General features: G+C 39.2%; 1 protein-coding gene across 4 annotated transcripts in view; it reads right to left on the minus strand.

The window, feature by feature from the left end:
- Window positions 1-18,949, minus strand: part of LOC131434653 (elongation of very long chain fatty acids protein AAEL008004) — a 180,215-nt gene that overhangs the window by 41,772 nt on the left and 119,494 nt on the right. For all 4 annotated transcript variants that reach the window (XM_058601623.1, XM_058601633.1, XM_058601607.1 and 1 more), the window contains one exon: window positions 8,857-8,939. In XM_058601623.1, coding sequence (XP_058457606.1) covers window positions 8,857-8,939 — 83 coding nt within the window. The remainder of the gene's footprint in view (window positions 1-8,856; window positions 8,940-18,949) is intronic.

Below are 18,949 nucleotides of genomic sequence, written 5' to 3' on the forward strand. Positions count from 1 at the left end.
CAGTAGGCGTAGCAACCAACCGTCAAACAACGAGTCGCGTCTCGCGTACCGTTGATTCGAAAGGGATCCGGCCGGAGGGGCGCGGAGGTCACCTTCTCAGCTCAGGGTACTCGAAGTAAATACTACTAGTCTAGTGGGTACTGTGCATACTTATGGCGTTTTCGTTTTTAATTTGCACTACACCGGTGCAGTGCTACACTGAGGCATGCATAAACGAACAAAACTGACGAAAACATAAACAGTAACCATTGACTACAATAAACGATTCCATTGCACAGAGCTACACCAAACTTTTGATGAGTGCTACACCAGTGGTATCGGTGCAGAAAAAGTGTAGCACTGGTGTAGTGCAATTGGCAAAAACGAACGGTTTCAGTGCAGCTTTCGCTACACCGGTGTAGTGCAATTTAAAAACGAAAACGACATTAGATTAATTGTTTGTGCGGCACCCCAGCGTCGTGTTTTTCCACTGATACGTTCGCAGCGGAAAATTTGCCTACAAACAGTAATAATTAGTAGTTCTCCTCGCGTTCTGCTCACCGCCAGATATGTATGTATAGCCGAACGTGTCAAACAAGATATGAACGGCAATTAATGCCACCGATGGTGCACAAGATGATGAATTAGTGAGTTGCCAGTTCTGCGGGATCGGAATTCCGGGAGTTTCGGAATAATCAACCACAATTAAGTCATTCGAGCTGTAATCGGGGGTCTCTCGGCTCCAGCACAAACGATGATGCTCGAAGAATTGCCACAGTCAACCTTGAACAAGTTTCACATTCCAACTCCGTAGCGGAACACACACAGACACATTATGACATTCCTTAGTCTACTGACCGATCGGGAAAAAAATCTCATTAGGGACCACAATCATCAGTGCACGGCTTGGACCTTTCGAAACCCTCCTGCAGTGGCATCGGCGAGGAATTGACGAAGGTCCCCATCCATAAATTGTTATAAGAATCGTGATCGAGTCATCGATCACCGATAAACAATAAGTTTCAGACTGGAGAACAGTGGGAAGATGATCACCAGACCGACAAATATGTGCAAAAGCTGATGACTAATTCTTTGATTATAGTGATTAGCATGGCTTCTGATGGCAACCAACGCCAATCATATTTACTAGCGAATCAACGAAACTGTCCCGCGCAAGATCACCAACGGACTAGTACAGTACAAACCCTTGTCGAATATCAGAAGCGATCATACAGTGTACCCAGTTACTCACTAATGGTCTCATGCTCAATTAGATCAACTTGGGCAATTTCCGACAGATCCAGTTCTAACTTTTTGATTGACACAGAATGAATGACATTTACCATACCTACTTTACTCGATCATCTTGGAGCTCTCAACGGTTGCCAACCCACCTGACCCTTCTAATGACTTTCGAATCGCGATGAGAGTTTTGCAACTTCACGGAACGACCGAAATCAGCATTTTCGCGAAAAATTTAGTTGATTTGCTGATTTTAGTTAGTTATTTTTTGAGACAACTAAAAAAATCTTACTTTTGCTGATTTAGATTTTTTATTCTCATTCCCTTAATAATAATAAAATATTTGTTGAAATGACTATTTTTTTTAGTTGAATTCACAAATTAAACGCACTGTCATTTCTTAGCTAAGGCACACTTCATATCCAGTCAACTAATTTTTTAGTTGAATTAAAGAAATATAATGTTATTTTCAACCAATATGAATGGTTGAATTGGCTTCTGCAATCTGCAGCTATATGGCGCACTGTCACCGAAACGGTAACACCTTAATGACTACTAGCCACTAGATGGCACACTACTGCCGAAAAAAATTCAGACGCGGTTGTCTTTTCTATATTGGCAGGTATAAATACGATGTTGTGTTGGAGAAAAAGACATAAACGAAACGTAAACATCTTTTTGAATTTTTTTTCTTCTAAATCACTGTTTTCTTCATTCTCACTGAAAACTTTGAGCACTCGGAAAACAAAAACCGGATACAAATAGTACACCGGACGGCGCAGCTCGGAAGGTTTGAAGATACAAAAAAACTTCATCACAATTAGAGTGAAACATTCGAAATTCACTTCACTGTTCCGCGTAAAAACATTATTACGCACAATCGCTTCAAGTGCGCACAAATTCTGAATAAATACGATTTCCACTAACAGTTTACGACATTTTTACATATCGGTTTAGAAATTTAAATAAAGATATATCGAACACATACGAAAAACATCAAAACAATGTTCAAGCAGTTTCAATAAGACTGTCCTTTTTAGCTTTTTAATGGATTGTTTTGCTTTGACACTTCTCATGAGTTTTTGGCTAATAAACTTGTTAATAATACCCATTTCAGTTTTAGTTTTTTTGTGCTGTCCTTCAGTAATGATGGTAATAGATAAATAGAAACAAAATTAGTTGTCAATGAGAATTTCGTGTTGGATTGAAATATTGCTGGTTTATGTCCAGGATATTCGCCAACTAAACACATTCTCTAAAAATAAGAGTTTTTTCAGCAAAGTAAATTCTCAATTTTAACTAATTTTATAGTTATTTTGAAAATGTTGTTGTTAAAATCAACTAATTCAAAAACAGTAATACGAATTAGGCGCAGAGCTAATTTCGGTCGTTCCGTGTTGTTTATATTTTTGAATATATGCTGCGATATCAACCGATTCACGGCGGAATTAGTCGTGTCAAAACCAGTGGACACAAGTTTGTATTAGAAACCTTTTCTTGAGTTTATATTCACATGATTGCATCGACGGACTAAGATAGTGGATTTAAAAAGACGAATAAACCTAGACAGATGTGATTTCAACCATGGGGTTAGTTCCTCATTTGCCATAACCGGTGCTACCAGGTAACGGTGGTTCAACTCGCGACAATCGCGGCTCTGAATCGTCTATCAGGAACCGGTAAATCGAAAGTAAACATTATTGATGTTTCCGAAAGATTTGAATGAAGCTTACAATAGTATTAGCAACATTATAATTTCGACAGAAGAAGGAACCCGATTCGGTTGAATAACTCATTCGCCGAATAATTTTCGGAAGAACAAGTGTAAATAAAATTTAAGTACAAGCTAAAATTCAAATTCACGTCAAGGTTTAAGCTAAAGTCAAAGAGCAAGTCGAAGTCCAAGACCAAACTCAAATTACAGCCAAAACTCGTCCTCGTTGAACTCGTCCAAATCCAAGTCCATATCTACGTCCAAGCCCAAACTCAAGTCCAGACCAAAGACCAAATCGAATAAATCCAGAGTAAAATTCAAATCCAAATCAAAGTCTAAGTTCACATCGACGTCCAAGTCCAGGTCTAGGTCCAGGTCCAGGTCCAGATGACAATCCAGGTGCACATCTAGGTCAAGATCAAGTCCAAATCTAGTACCAAGTTCAGATTCAATTCCACATCGAAATCCTAGTCTAAGTACATGTCTAGGTCTCGGTCTAGGTCCAGAAATCGACCCCGGCCCAGGTCCAGATCCAGGCTCAGGATCAGGGCTAGATCCTGACCCAGGTTAAGATTCTGGTCCAGGGCCATACCCCAGATCCATGTCAGAGTTCAAGTTCATGGCCAAGGTCAAGGTCAAGTCCAAATACAGCATTCAAGTCCAAATCCACGTACAAGCCAATTTCAATTCCCATGAAATTCCAAATTCAGGTCCAGGTCCAAGTTCGAATCTATGTCCGAGTCCAAGTTCACATTCAAGCCCAAGATAAAGTTAAAGTTTAGCATAAAGTCCACATCCAAGCCCAAGTTCAGATTCAGAACTTGTTCCAGGTCGTTCGCACGTTTGGCTCAGGTCCTGGTTCAAATCCAGGTCCAGGTCCAACTTCACGTCCAAGCCCAAGATCAAGTTCAAGTCTAACATAGAGTCCAAATCCAAGCCCAAGTCTCGATCCAGATGTGAGTCCCGGGGCACGTCTAGGTTCAGGCCCCAAATCCATGTCTAAGTCCAAGCTCAAGATCAAGTCCAAATCTAGTATCAAGACCAAATCCACGTCCAAGCCCAAATTCAATTCCACATCAAAGTTCAAGTTCAAATCCATGTCGAGGTCTCGGTCCAGACCGCGGACCAGGTCCAGATTCGAGTTCATATTAAGGTTCTGATCTAAGTCCTGGTCCTGTTCCAGGCCCAGGTCCAAGTCTAGGTCCAGGTCCAGGTCCAGGTCCAGGTCCAGGTCCAGGTCCAGGTCCAGGTCCAGGTCCAGGTCCAGGTCCAGGTCCAGGTCCAGGTCCAGGTCCAGGTCCAGGTCCAGGTCCAGGTCCAGGTCCAGGTCCAGGTCCAGGTCCAGGTCCAGGTCCAGGTCCAGGTCCAGGTCCAGGTCCAGGTCCAGGTCCAGGTCCAGGTCCAGGTCCAGGTCCAGGTCCAGGTCCAGGTCCAGGTCCAGGTCCAGGTCCAGGTCCAGGTCCAGGTCCAGGTCCAGGTCCAGGTCCAGGTCCAGGTCCAGGTCCAGGTCCAGGTCCAGGTCCAGGTCCAGGTCCAGGTCCAGGTCCAGGTCCAGGTCCAGGTCCAGGTCCAGGTCCAGGTTCAGGTCCAGGTCCAGATCCAGGTCCAGGTCCCAAATCCATGTCCAAGTCCAAGCTCAAGATCAAGTCCGAATCTAGTATCAAGTCCAAATCCACGTGCAAGCCCAAATTCAATTCCACATCAAAGTTCAAGTCCAAACCCATGTCCAGGCCTCGGTCCAGATCCCGGACCAGGTCCAGGCCCATGACCAGGTAGGTCCAGGATCAATTCCAAATCCAGGTTCAGGTCCAATACTAAGTCCTCATCCACGTCAACGTCCAAGACATATTCAAGTCCAGGTTCTAGTCAAAATCCAAGTTCAAGTTGAATAAGTTCTGATCAATTTTGACACTAAGTCCACGGCGACGTTCATGTCCCAAATCCCTGTCCAAGTACAAATCATAGTTCAAGTCCGTGGACTTCGACTTGAACTAAGATTTGTACTTGGACAGTGATTGGGGTCTAAGCCCAAATCCGACTCCAAATCCAAGTTCAAGTCCAATGCCAAATCCAAGTCTACATCGAAGCCAAAGTCGAGTGAAATATTTCCGATAGCATGGAGAGAAATTTATGTTGTTGGGTTAAGTACAATAAGTGATTTTCACGATTAAGTTCTACTTATTCTTGTACTCGGTAAATTTTGAAAGGCGCCCCATACTAAAGTGAAGTAAAGTAATAGCTTGGAGCCGGTGTAGAAGAATTTACATTGCAAACAGTAGCGAATAGTTGTCAGATAATTTTGACACATCTCCAGTCGATTTGCGTATGTAACCAACTCTTAATGTCGGAATAGCTTGTGTTCGGACCAAAGACCACGCAAAAAGGAATCGGTTTCTTCACGTGCTTACGCAACACACATACGTCATTTCGGACATCGGGAAAATTATGTATTCGTACTACATGAAATGGAAAGTCCCGGGCCTCTCACAGAAAAGACGTGAATAGTTTCGAACCGTGTAAATAGATGACCCAATAGAGTAAAAATTTCTGAAGTGGCCCCCCCATTTTTCACGAGGTAACCGATTTTACAATAAGTGTTATTGTTTTGTAGTATTAGTATCTACGAACATGTTCGTGAAATATTTCGTCGATATTCGAATTTTTTATACTATTTTTAGTTACATTAACATTTATATATCTTTTCATTGTAATGCTTCCTAAAACTCAAGTTCTCTTTCGAATTATACGAATTTTTGCAACTGGATAAACAACTATTTTTGGCATAGAATGAAGAAAAAATTGTTTAAAAATGTTCAATTTTACTAAACTTTCTACTTAAATTTTCCAAAGAAATCGATATTAAAGTACCTTCTTCACGCGATTTTTGTCTCTGTTAAATGCTAAAATGTTGCATATGTTATTGGTTTTCATAATCAACAAAAAAAAATTTGTGCTCAAACAGGGTTTTTGAAATATTTGATATTTTGTATACGCGCGCTGTATGCAAAGTGCACCGCGCGAGCGAATCGGTATGGTGCGGCAGGGTTCGGTAGGGTGCGATGTCGTTGAAGCGAGCTGCGACAGGTTTGGACAAGTAAGCATAGAAAATGAATTTTTGCCTTTCTCATCTCAACTTTTTTAAATTGTAGTATTTCGATGAATTTTTGCTATAATATATAAGAGAAAATGAATAATATGAAAAGGGCATCATTACAGTACTAGGTACATTTAAACAGGTTTCTCCATTAAATGTACGTCAGGTAATTTATTGATCACATATTATTTTACAATTTTTTTTCATTTTTTCGTGTGGTTTGGATGCGAAAATAGTCAAGGAAAACACAAAAGTTTGTGATCATTCCGGAAAAAAGATTAACGGTACAAGTTCAGTGCATTTACTGCACTTCACGAGAAAGATTATAAAATTAGGACCGAGTGGAATTCTTTCGCAGCCTCACATGGGAAAAAAGACACGCGTATAAAGTTAATTTGCATCAAATCAAAACCAATCGAATTCCAACTGCGCATAGTCTATTGAATTGAGTAAAGGATTCATTCAAAAATATAAACTTTGATTTTTGCATGATAAACGAACCAGACATTCAGGATAGACAACAGCAACATCGATTTAAAAACGTAATGACGATTCAAACTACACGCGAATGTAAGATTTTTACCGACAACGAAGAATTTGTAGTAAATGTTCTGTTCAAACCACCAGAAAATATAAAATAATCTAGAGTCAAACTTGTGAAATAATATGTGATGAATAAATTTCCTGACGTACATTTAATGGAGAAACCTGTTTAAATGTACCTAGTACTGTAATGATGCCCTTTTCATATTATTCATTTTCTCTTATATATTATAGCAAAAATTCATCGAAATACTACAATTTAAAAAAGTTGAGATGAGAAAGGCAAAAATTCATTTTCTATGCTTACTTGTCCAAACCTGTCGCAGCTCGCTTCAACGACATCGCACCCTACCGAACCCTGCCGCACCATACCGATTCGCTCGCGCGGTGCACTTTGCATACAGCGCGCGTATACAAAATATCAAATATTTCAAAAACCCTATTTGAGCACAAAAATTTTTTTGTTGATTATGAAAACCAATAACATATGCAACATTTTAGCATTTAACAGAGACAAAAATCGCGTGAGGAAGGTACTTTAATATCGATTTCTTTGGAAAATTTAAGTAGAAAGTTTAGTAAAATTGAACATTTTTAAACAATTTTTTCTTCATTCTATGCCAAAAATAGTTGTTTATCCAGTTGCAAAGTTTCGTATAATTCGAAAAAGAACTTGAGTTTCAGGAAGCATTACAATAAAAAGGTATATAAATGTTAATGTAACTAAAAATAGTATAAAAAATTCGAATATCGACGAAATATTTCACGAACATGTTCGTAGATACTAATACTACAAAACAATAACACTTATTGTAAAATCGGTTACCTCGTGAAAAATGGGGGGGCCACTTCAGAAATTTTTACTCAATAGCAAAATTTCATGACAATCTATCCACTAGTGTTCAAATAACAGCTGATCGTCGTGTCAGACTAGTTCTAGTTTTCATCAAGCTATGGAAATAGACGAGTTTCGTGTCTTGATAAACGATGCAACGGTGAAATTGAATGATTTGCGGTACGGATTGGTCCACCATCCCCCGTATTCTCCAGACCTGGCTCCCAGCGACTATCTATTATCTATTTCCAAACCAGAAAAGGTTTCTCCAAAAATCGACTTTTTCTTTGTTACGCCCGGGACTTCTCATTCCATGTAGTACATTACGATGCGAAACAACAATCAGAACAAATTGGCTCAAGTGGCACGTTCCACCGGTTATTTGACGATTTGTACCTTACTCATGCAAGAAAAAAAAGACTCATTCACGGTAGTGTACTTTTTAGAAAAGAATTCTATTCGAAATAATTAACAGAGTTCTGGCGAATCGATGATGCCCAGATCTAAGCATATTTCGTTCCGTATGCTTTGGCTATCACACACCGCATCGTTATTTCCGCCCTTGGCAGAGCTAATAGTTTGCTCATAAATATAAATTGAACTTCGTCGAATCTCCCCCTACGGTTTGTCTCACTCACCAAACCAACAAGCTCCGAAACGTTCAGGCAGTCAAAACCCCGTTCGATTTCGACACACGCCAACTGGCCAAGTGGCGATTCGACGGATCAATTCGTCATTGGCCAACTGTACCGCAAATTACCTATTCGCTAACGCTCAGGCGGTCAGTTCAGTCGATGTATGCAAATTGCGAACCGCTTGGTGGCGACGGCATAAAATGGCTGATCAGCTGATTGGAGCAGGTGGTTGTGGAGGGCGGTAGTGGCGCTGGTGGTCATCGGGTGGAAGCCGGCCCTAGGTCAGCTGGGGGCCTTCTCCATCAACTACGGCGGTTATCACGGCCGCGCTGATTGACTGGACTGGACTGACTGATGATGATGAGGTGTGATGCAATGAGACACCACCAACATCGCCTTTAATATCGGACTTCCCATTGAAAACTATGCTGCGCGCACCGCAACGACGGGGGGAAAAGCAAGTACATGCAATTTGCGGACCGAAGTGTAAGTTTTATTTTTTTTTTTCGGTGAAGTTTACCAGCGGAGAATTGGCATGCGAAAGGGGGCGATGCGCACGCGAAGGTTACGCGCAACATTAAAGCGACGGTGAACTTTTAAGCCGGGACGTGCCGTCCGTCGTGGCTGGAAGCGAAGCGTGCGATACAAAACAAAAATTTTCAAGGTCAAGGTCACTCGCAATTTTTTTTTCGGAATTGGGAAAGGAATTCGCCACACGCATTCACTTTTCGGATGCCAACACACATCGGAGGAGTCGCACAAATGTGTTTTTTTTTCGGACGATTGAGGGTTATATGGCCGGTACGGTACTCACTTTGACTAAGTAAACATATCCTAAACATAGTGCTAATGTGGGGAAGGGAGATGACATCAGGGGCCAATCCTTTGTCCGGGGATCTGTAAAGTGGGAAGAAGAAAACACATAAATGTTATCAAAATTTAAAGTTATTTGATGAGACAGCTGAAAGTTTGAAAAATTGTCTGCTAAACAATGTTATTATAATACGTAGTAGGCCTTGCGATCTTCGTAGCAACGATTGCAACAGTTAACACCTAAACAAAGTGAGTGTGAGTGAGCAGGCGTGCGATAATTTCTCATATGATTAGATCAAACGTTACTAATTCAACTGTCCGAATAATTAAGCTGGAATCACTTCGCCTGGTCAACGATGACCACAGAGAACACCGACTTGGGGAAGCAAATCTTTTTATTTCAATTTCACGGTGACTAGAGAGAATGAGTTTTTGTTTATTACTTTTCAGTACAAACAGGAAAAAAAAGCAAAATCATCAAATTATCGGATCGCGCAGTGAGTGTTTATCGCACCATTTGATGAGATCACATTAATGAGACACTATTATCAACTTGATATCAAAATTGTTTACTTCTCATACTGCATATCGATATCCCGCTGATTGTGAATCAATTGGAATGAGAAGCAAGATTCCCCGTTGGAAAAAGAATGATAACCATATTTTGACTCGCTTCAAACGTTGGGATGGCAGCTAAAAATTTGAATATACATATCTGCGAACAGGATTTAGAAAAAAAAACTACTTCTGACGTTGAAAATCAGTAAATTCACAGACAAATCTGTAAAACTGGCATTACTGATCGCAACATGACAGACAAAGGTCCGCGGCCGCGTCCGCGGCCGGATAAATGCAAAAGTCGAAACAGTTTGTGAGTAAGTGGGTGAATCGTTTTAAAGAGGTGAAAAATGTCGACGACTTTCCAAATCGCGTCGGTGTCGGTGTATTGACGGAAAAAGAAGCAAAAAGTGCGGTTTTTTTGTGCGTTTTTTTTACGCGGTACGTATCCCCCGCGTAAAAAACAACCTCTCTGTATGATGAAATTTTCAGTAGTATGAGATAACCACAACTATCTCAACATTGAAATTTCCAAAAATGTTTGGTATGAACGAGCACAAGGGTAAAATTCAGTACCCAAAAAAGGCGCGCAAACATCCAACCGCATGAATTGAACGAATCATCGCACAAAGCGTGTCGCGCAAAATCGTCACATAGAAATACGAAACATTTTCAGTGGTTGAGTGCAGTGGGCTTACGCGACACGTTTTGTTCCCTATAGTAAAATACACACTAACTATGTATGCTTATAAACCATGAGTGTATTTAATTGATTAATATGAGAGAGACACATTAGTGCATGTTGTTTAAGACGGTCAATTTAGCCATTCAATTTAAAACATGGGCTGAAAAGTCACGAGTCTAACACATAGATGGCGCTAGTTTTTTTTGCAATCGCCTTTTTACCAACCTTTAAAACACAGCTTTTAAAATTTCACCATATTCTATTCATTAGTTTGTGAGTTATTGTGCTAAGAGTTACGCTACTTTTGTTATTTTCAGAACCATGGTTCAAAAACAATTTCATGTTTTAATTTTACACTGCTACTTGATAAGAAAATACCGTTCAAGCGTAGCAATGGCTTGAAAAGTGTCATGGAGACTCCGTTCCATCAGAAACAACAATAAAACGTTGATTTGCTGACTTCAAACGTGGTCGTAGAGAGAACGTGTTGGCTTTATATTGCATGAGCATTTGACTATGAGAAAACTTTGTTCAAAGTTGGTGCCGCGTTTGCTCAAAAACGAGAACGTGTTGTGTTTGGACATGCTTCAACGTAACAAACCGGAAATTTTGCATCGATATGTGGCAATGGATGAAACATGGATTCATCACTTCACTCCGGAATCAAAACGATCGTCATCTGAGTGAAAAGATTATGGTCTCGGTATTTTGGATGTGCATGGTGTAATATTTATCGACTATCTTGAAAAAAGAAATACCATTAACAGTGAATATTATACAACATTATTGAAGCGTTTGAAGGCCGAAATCGCAAATAAACGACTGCATATGGCAAAGAACAAAATTTTGTTTCGTCAAGACAACGCACTGTGTCACAAATCAATCAAAACAATGGCAAAACTACATGAATTGAGCTTCGAATTACTCCCACATCCACCTTATTCGCTAGATTTGGCTCTCAGCGACTATTGACTGTTCGCAGACCTAAAAAAAATGCTCGCCGGTAAGAAAAATCGTTGGTATTTAAATGTTACAGCGACGCTGAAATGATTGCGTTGCTCTTGATGTTGATGGAGATTACGCCGATGAATCAAGTTAATTTTGAACCAAAAAAATCGTGTTCTCTTTGTTAGGCCAGGGACCTTCCAGCCCATGTGTTATATCCAAAATACTCTTATAATTGATTTCCTCGCCTATTGCGAAATTGCTATCGTTTTATAAAAGAACTGAATAATATTACTAAATATACCTAGTTTGTGAAGTACATGTCACGTCAGTACATATTTTACTATTTCTCGTAAATTTTTTTTAAAGATGTATAGATACTTTGTCTTCACGTTTGGCGAGTGGATATCAATAATTTATATTTTAGAATTCTTAAATTTTATTTGTGGATACAATTTGTATTTTCGAGATGGGTTTGACAAGTAAGTTATTGAAATTAATGTTATATTAAGTCCCAACTTAAATTTAGAAATCGTAGTGCTAAAAACGATTTGTTGTGAATTTTTTAATTTATGAATGAATTTGTACTAATCGGTCTTGTTCCCTACAAGACCCCGTAATTTTTTGCTCTCTTCCGCCATATAATTGTACCGTTACAATTATAAAAGTGACACATGTGGAAAAAGCATGTCAGTTTCATTCGTATTCACGTCATCCAGTTATGTCTCTGACATTACCCTTCTGCCTTTTTTTTTTTTGCATTGGATGAAGTTTCCGGCGAATATGTTGGGTTCATATCTTTTGACACAACAACTCCAATGCAGTTTAAATGTAGTGGCAGGATACAAAATCAGACTAAAACAGAGTTGATTCTTTGTACTTTATGTTCTGAATAGCGAGAGACACTTCTTAAGGAACTTTTCCGTTTAAATCTCTCATTTAATTGTCCCGAAAGAGGCTTATTTTACTACAGCTACTTTTTCAATTCCAAAAAGTCGTTTTTAAAAAAAAAATTTTTCTTGATAACACTAAATCTCGACGTTTCATGCAAATTTAAGACTTTTGGCATCAAAAATAGTTTTCGATTTCGAAAATTTCATGATGATCACACACTGTTCATTAATATCACACTGTTATTAATAACGTTTACAAAACCAAAAATCGCATAAGAGTCCTGTTGACAAAGGATGCATGTCTCTTAACGCCAAATCCGAGAGAGCTTCCGCATATTGGGAGAGTGCATCACACTGCTTTTGCTTGGCAGACATATTTCCAGCGTACTTCGATTTTGTTCGATTTACTGAATCTTACACTGCTTTGCACTCCACGAACATATGATTTCGCGGGCTTCATCGTTCGTTTTGACAGCATATTTGGAGAGTGCATCACACTGCTTCGATACGAATTCATTTAGCTTTGCTTGGCAGACATACTTAAAGCGTAGTTTGTTACATTTTATTTGTTCGATTTATTGAATATTACGCTGCTTTGCACTCCACAAAAAGATGATTTCGCGCGTTTCGTTCGTCATTTGTTTTGACAGCATATTAGGAGAGTGCATCATACTGCTTCAATCCGAATTCAATTGGCTTTGCATGGTAGACATACTTCTAGTGTAGTTTGTTTGTTCGATTTACTGAATCTTACGCTGCTTTGTACTCCACGAACATATGATTTCGCGGGTTTCATCGTTCGTTTTGACAGCATATTTGGAGAGTGCATCACACTGCTTCAATCCGAATTCATTTAGCTTTGCTTGGCAGACATATTTAAGGCCATCGTCCAAGTACCATGCGCGCGGGTGGTTTTAGGAAATTTGCGATGGAAATTTTGAAAAATTTGCCAAAACCAAAAACATACAGACCTTTGAAATACTTTTATCTATCTACAGGGTGAAAATGGCTGGAAAATTCGGAGGATTTTCCGAGTCTTATCAAAAATAGCTCTAAAAAATGAGTGTTTTTGTGATCTTTCACAATTATCTGGAAAAATAATGCGATGACAAATTTTTTTTTTTCAAATAAACCTTATGGTGGATACAAAGATTACATTCGGACACATTTTTGGAAAACCTTTTCACGCTTTTCATAGAAAATCCACGAATTTAAAAAATTTCCACGAAATCGGTTATATGAAATTCATTGATTTTCCATGAAAAGCGTGAAAAGGTTTTCCAAAAATGTTTCCGAATGTGATCCTTGTTGCCAGCATAAGGTTGTCTTGAAAAAAAAAAATTTCATTCCAACGAATTATTTTTTCAAATAATTTTGAAAAATTACTAAAAAAGCTCATTTTTTCAGTGCTATTTTTGATAAAACTCGGAAAATCCTCCGAATTTTCCAGCCATTTTCACCCTGTAGATAGATAAGAGTATTTCAAAGGTCTGTATGTTTTTGGTTTTATTAAATTTTTCAAAATTTCCATCGAAAATTTCCTAAAACCACCCGCGCGCATGGTACTTGGACGATGGCCTTAAAGCGTAGTTTGTTACAGTTTATTTGTTCGATTTACTGAATATTACGCTGCTTTGCACTCCACAAAAAGATGATTTCGCGCGTTTTGTTCGTCATTTGTTTTGACAGCATATTAGGAGAGTGCATCACACTGCTTCAATCCGAATTCAATTGGCTTTGCATGGTAGACATACTTCTAGTGTAGTTTGTTTGTTCGATTTACTGAATCTTACGCTGCTTTGTACTCCACGAACATATGATTTCGCGGGTTTCATCGTTCGTTTTGACAGCATATTAGGAGAGTACATCACACTGCTTCAATCCGAATTCAATTGGCTTTGCTTGGCATTTTATTCGGTGCGTTTTACTGAGCTTTACGCTGCTCTGCCATCTACGAACAGATGATTTCGCTGGTTTCATCGTTCGATTCGTTCTGACGTAGGACTATTTGTGAGCAATATATGTAATTATTCTGTGGAATGCCAATTTGAAGGTACTTCCACTATCAAGACGGTTAGAAGAGGTTTAGAAAGGGGATCTTTTCAGAAGTGTTTAATGAAATTCTCCTTTCCACCTTAGGTTCATTTGTACTTCAATCCCTTGACAGACACACGAGACTATTCAATTACGTTACGTTATTTGTGCCAATTCCCCACGCCCATCATTCGCATCAGCACTGCTGGTGTTATCAGCTCAAAGTCAAGCAGAAAAACGATAAAAAAATGTCAGCTGAGCTGTTGCGATGGGACTCCGACTAATTTACGATTCATGATACTGTCGGCTAACATGTCAGTCGGTTTTAATCCATAGAGAATTTGTCGGCGGTCATACCATCATCGGATGATAATTACTGGCGAGTTGTTTTCCTTCCCAATACACATTCGAGGATACTTGGTTCGACGGATAATTAATCTTTAGTTCTAGTATTACCCTGATCGTGATTTGTTTGTCGATTGAATCCCGTTTCAATTCATCCACCCTGGCGGCTAATAAGCAACATTCGATCAATAGAAAAATTGCATCACCAGCCACCAGTTGCACCATTCTACGGTCTGACCTGTGTCAAGTAGTAAACGCAAAATCCGGTCACCAAGTCGCAGCAGTCGGTGCGGTGTGTCTGTGAGTGTGGGTGTGTAAGTTTCGAGGCCGTTGGCCTCTGTCCAAAGCTTGCTGGGATCGTCTCCTCTGGTGACACTGCCCCGCCCTGGTGACACTTTGCTTGACTTGTCGCACACTGTTTACGGTTGTCATGTAAAAGGGAGTAATAAATCCGCATCGAAAAACGGGAACGACGGGAAGTTGCAGTAAACAGAGTGCACAGGAACTGCAACAATGACAGCAAACAGCAATGTTGTGCTACTTGTTCGACAGACATTATTGAAATATAGTAGCCTCGGCCATTCGATTGGAATGAGCTGTACTCAGGCTGACAAATAGAAAAAAAAGGACAACCGGAGGCAAGAAAACATGCGTGAATAAAATGTCATAGGGAATGTGAGTCAGAAATTGTCCGTAAAACCGACTATTGAACCCATCCAGTTATCCGACACTTTCGGCCTATGTTGTTAATAATTATAAGGTAGCGTCAAAATGAATTATCAAATTCATCCATCATTCCGCATTATCAGTGATTTGTTTCGAGTCTCAAACCCGACGACGACGCCAAGCGGAAAAGATAGACTGGGGAAGGTACCTCCTCGAAATTGTGAAACAGTAACTGATAAGTTCCAATAAGAGTACTTGACGGAACATGAAAAAATCAACGATAACGCAACTTCTGGTTTTAGAAAAAAAACTCGAACCTTTGACCAGGCTTCCCAGCAGTACTGCTTTTCAATGACATCCGCCACGAGATAGCATGAACTGTCTGAGTGCAAAGTCGAAAGCCCAGTCTACAATATGTGTGCAGCATATGCCGAACTGTAATGGCAACAGCGCTCGCATGCCTAAATGAATGCTGTCGCTGAGATAGTTTCTACTCACCAGTTTGATGAGAGTATTCTATCCGGAGAGTAGTCAAACCGAACGGGCTGTTTGTATCCTGTTTCTTTCTGTTCGCTCATTCGCATAAAATGTTACGGGGACAGCCTTAGAAAATCGAAGACATCCTTTGATTTTTAGGGAATTACTGTTACGAAGGGCTGTCGCCAGCCGGCTGTCTCATCAATGTCTCTTGAAGCAATAAACCGGCTGTTTCTGGAGACGAGCTGTGGTTTATAGTGCGCTCGCACTATTTCAGCTGCCTCAATGAAATGGTACTAGTACATACGATTGCGTTGTTGGGATTGCCTTTGCAGGAAATTTAAGGGTTTCATTACATTACCATTGTGGAATAAAGAAATTGTTTTAGATTTATATATACTGTCGGCGAAAGCAATGAATTTTAATAACTAACGAATATAAAAAGATAAACACAGAGTTTTGTGTAACGGCTCATATATCTGAATTACTGAAGTATTCATCCTTAGTGCTTCCTTCATATTCCTAAAGAAACAGATACACTAGCATTCATTGATAATACTCCGGAAATATCTTATGCACCCTTATTCTGAATAACGACGTTTTGATTTTTTTGTTTCTCCTAACTAAACCAATGAATTTTTTAGGATCGGAAATGACAGCCACAATATTATCATTATTATTATTATTATTATTATTATCATTATTTGATAAGTTGGCTAGAGCTGGTGCAACGAATGATTTCGTTGGTCCTGAACCAGCTTTACCACTTTCAACTAGTTGGATAAAGCACAAGATTCGTTCTTGGGCTGCATCCAAACGTGACAGCTGCTGGCGCAGCTTGCAAACTTGCGCTCAGACAATCTTTTCAGAAAGAAAACTGTTAAATATATGCAATGAACTCGGCTCTCAGAATGTTTCACTATTCATTTACAATATTTAAAGTTCCAAACGTTTAATTTTTTTAAATGCGGACACAAGCTACTTAGCCAATTAGACGGTAGAAAATTTTCGACATTCTTAGACTTGTAACTGCGGAAGTAGGATCCGAATTAAATTCAATAGTAACCTATGCAGTCATGCCTGATTTGGGAAAATAGGTGCAGGTGGGTCATTTCAGCCTGATTTGGGAAAATAGGTGCATTCATGCCTGAGAAATTGAGTGACGTTGTTTGACACATACAATACACATACATACACACGGAGGAATTGATTAACTTATCTTAGTCGAATGTCAACTTTCACTAGTCGAATTTTCAAGTAATTTCAAAACCTTTTTTATGACAAAATCAAAATCTATGTATAGACACTATGAAATTTTTATAATTCCAATGGCAGATATAAGATTCTTCAAAACCAAATTGAGCTTGAATTCATGTTTAGGTAGTTTTTGTTACTTACCATTTTTGGAAATATAAGTGTACTTTATAGGTAATCGTACTCCCCAAATTTCCCAACCAGAACCGGCAATGAAATTCAATACGATGAATCTATAGTGATTTTGAAACCGCAAATGATAAGATTTTAGCTCTAAATTAATCAAAAATATTTTTTTATTCATTTTTTCCCATCGATTTGTAGTCTTTCCAATTGTACATGTGTGGAATAATATGATGGAGTAGGTCTTGGTTTAATTTTACTATTAAAATGTTCGACAGGTTTTGTACGCACAATTTTGTCCGAGCTGGCGACAACACTAACGCCAGAGCGCTAAACGCTCTTTCAAAAGAAACTTGCGTTGCAGGCACAGTCATGAGGGTTGAAGCAACTTCCGAAATTTCTGGATGGGAGTCTTTTCGGTTTTCCCAATGCTTCCAAACGTCGAACATGTGACAGTTTCAACGTGTGTAAAAGTCGCGAACTTCTGGTAGCTATGACCAAAATAATATAATAGTTAATATGCCGTTTCTAGAGATAAGATGATTCAATGCTTAACAGGAAGAAAATGCATTCCAGATTATCAGCACATATGTATTTTGGAATATATTCCAGGTTAATAGAAACACTATACTATTCATATATATAAGATAACTTGATATGTCTGGAAAGCTTGAGACCATATTACTCACGAAAGACATTATGAAATAACTTGGTGAACTAAAACTTTTTTTTCTAAATAAAACGAAATAAACATTCGAACCTGTTACGGGCAACCATGCTGCATTCCACGCTTGGAAACATGTTTTTTGGAAGAACCGGAATTTTTCATTCAGTTTTTGCATTCAAAGCTTTGTTGTACGGTACCTGCCAATAAGTTTCTACATGATTTTTGCATTGCTAATTCCGACTCCAAATTTTGCACTCAAGGTTTTTATTCGATTGGTGGTTCAATGTACATATAACGAACTGAACGAGCCAGATTTTGTATGTTTCAGTTCTGACTTGGAAAGATTCTTAGTGTCCGTAGTATTGCAACACTGACTGCAATAGTCCCGTAGACTTACAAGTCGACTGCAAAGTTGAATGCTATTCAGAATCACGCTAACTAGTATCGAATACAGAATCTTTAATTTGAATATATCTTTTGCTACAAACATTCATTCACCGTTTACATCTAAAATCTGATTCAATTGACTTATTCACTCTTGTATAAGAAACGATTGCGCCTTTGATATCCTGAAGGAAGAGATAAAGAGGATGGAAATAATGCTCCACGCACATCAGTACGCGCCTACACTATGAATGTTACAACCAACAAACCGAACGTAAACTGCCTGAAACGAGCACGCCGAACTGTCTCAGCTCTTTAATTATGAATATAATTTCTTGAAAACAAACTTTTCTTTCTATAGAATTTCATTGATCGATCGATTCATAGAAGATCGATCAAAATATAAAAATTAACTATTCATTAAAACCAAAGTCCGTTCTTCAATCCGTTTCGTATATTATTAATTATCAATTATATTGTTATCAATGCCCTACCAACGGTGATTGCTATGCGCAATGATCAACCGCTTCGCAAAGCAATCACCAAAGGCAAAACTAAAACCCACATGCTTGCCTCGAATCTTCATAGCAAACCAAGAGCAACAAATTTGAACCGCACCGGCTACTGTCGCAGACCTGGTCAAGGGAGAGTAATATTTTGTTCTCGACAGAAACAACGCAGTGACTGATACCCGAAGCTTACTGTCGCAACAGCGAGAACTTCATGCTTCTTCGGCTGTCGTGGACCATGACAAAATGTCTTAAGATGGAATGAACTGTCGAACGAAGTGAATGACGGCAACGTTGGCTGTACAGAACTATTTGTCTAAGGGCTGTCGTGATGAAACCTATCACAAGGCTGTCATGGAAAGAGCAGCATGACATCCTCAATAATAATGTCGCGCGGCGGTACATTTGGGAAGCCTGCCTTTGACAGTGTCAGTGGGGACAAAAATTATCATCGGTCTAAAAGTGCGAACCGGGTAAACCTAGCCTGACGTCTGATTACGTCTATGAATGGCTATTATTCACACCTCTGTCGTAACCCAACGAAAAAATAAATA

Source organism: Malaya genurostris, chromosome 1, assembly GCF_030247185.1.
Source record: "Malaya genurostris strain Urasoe2022 chromosome 1, Malgen_1.1, whole genome shotgun sequence".
NCBI classification, from domain to species: Eukaryota; Metazoa; Arthropoda; class Insecta; order Diptera; family Culicidae; genus Malaya; species Malaya genurostris.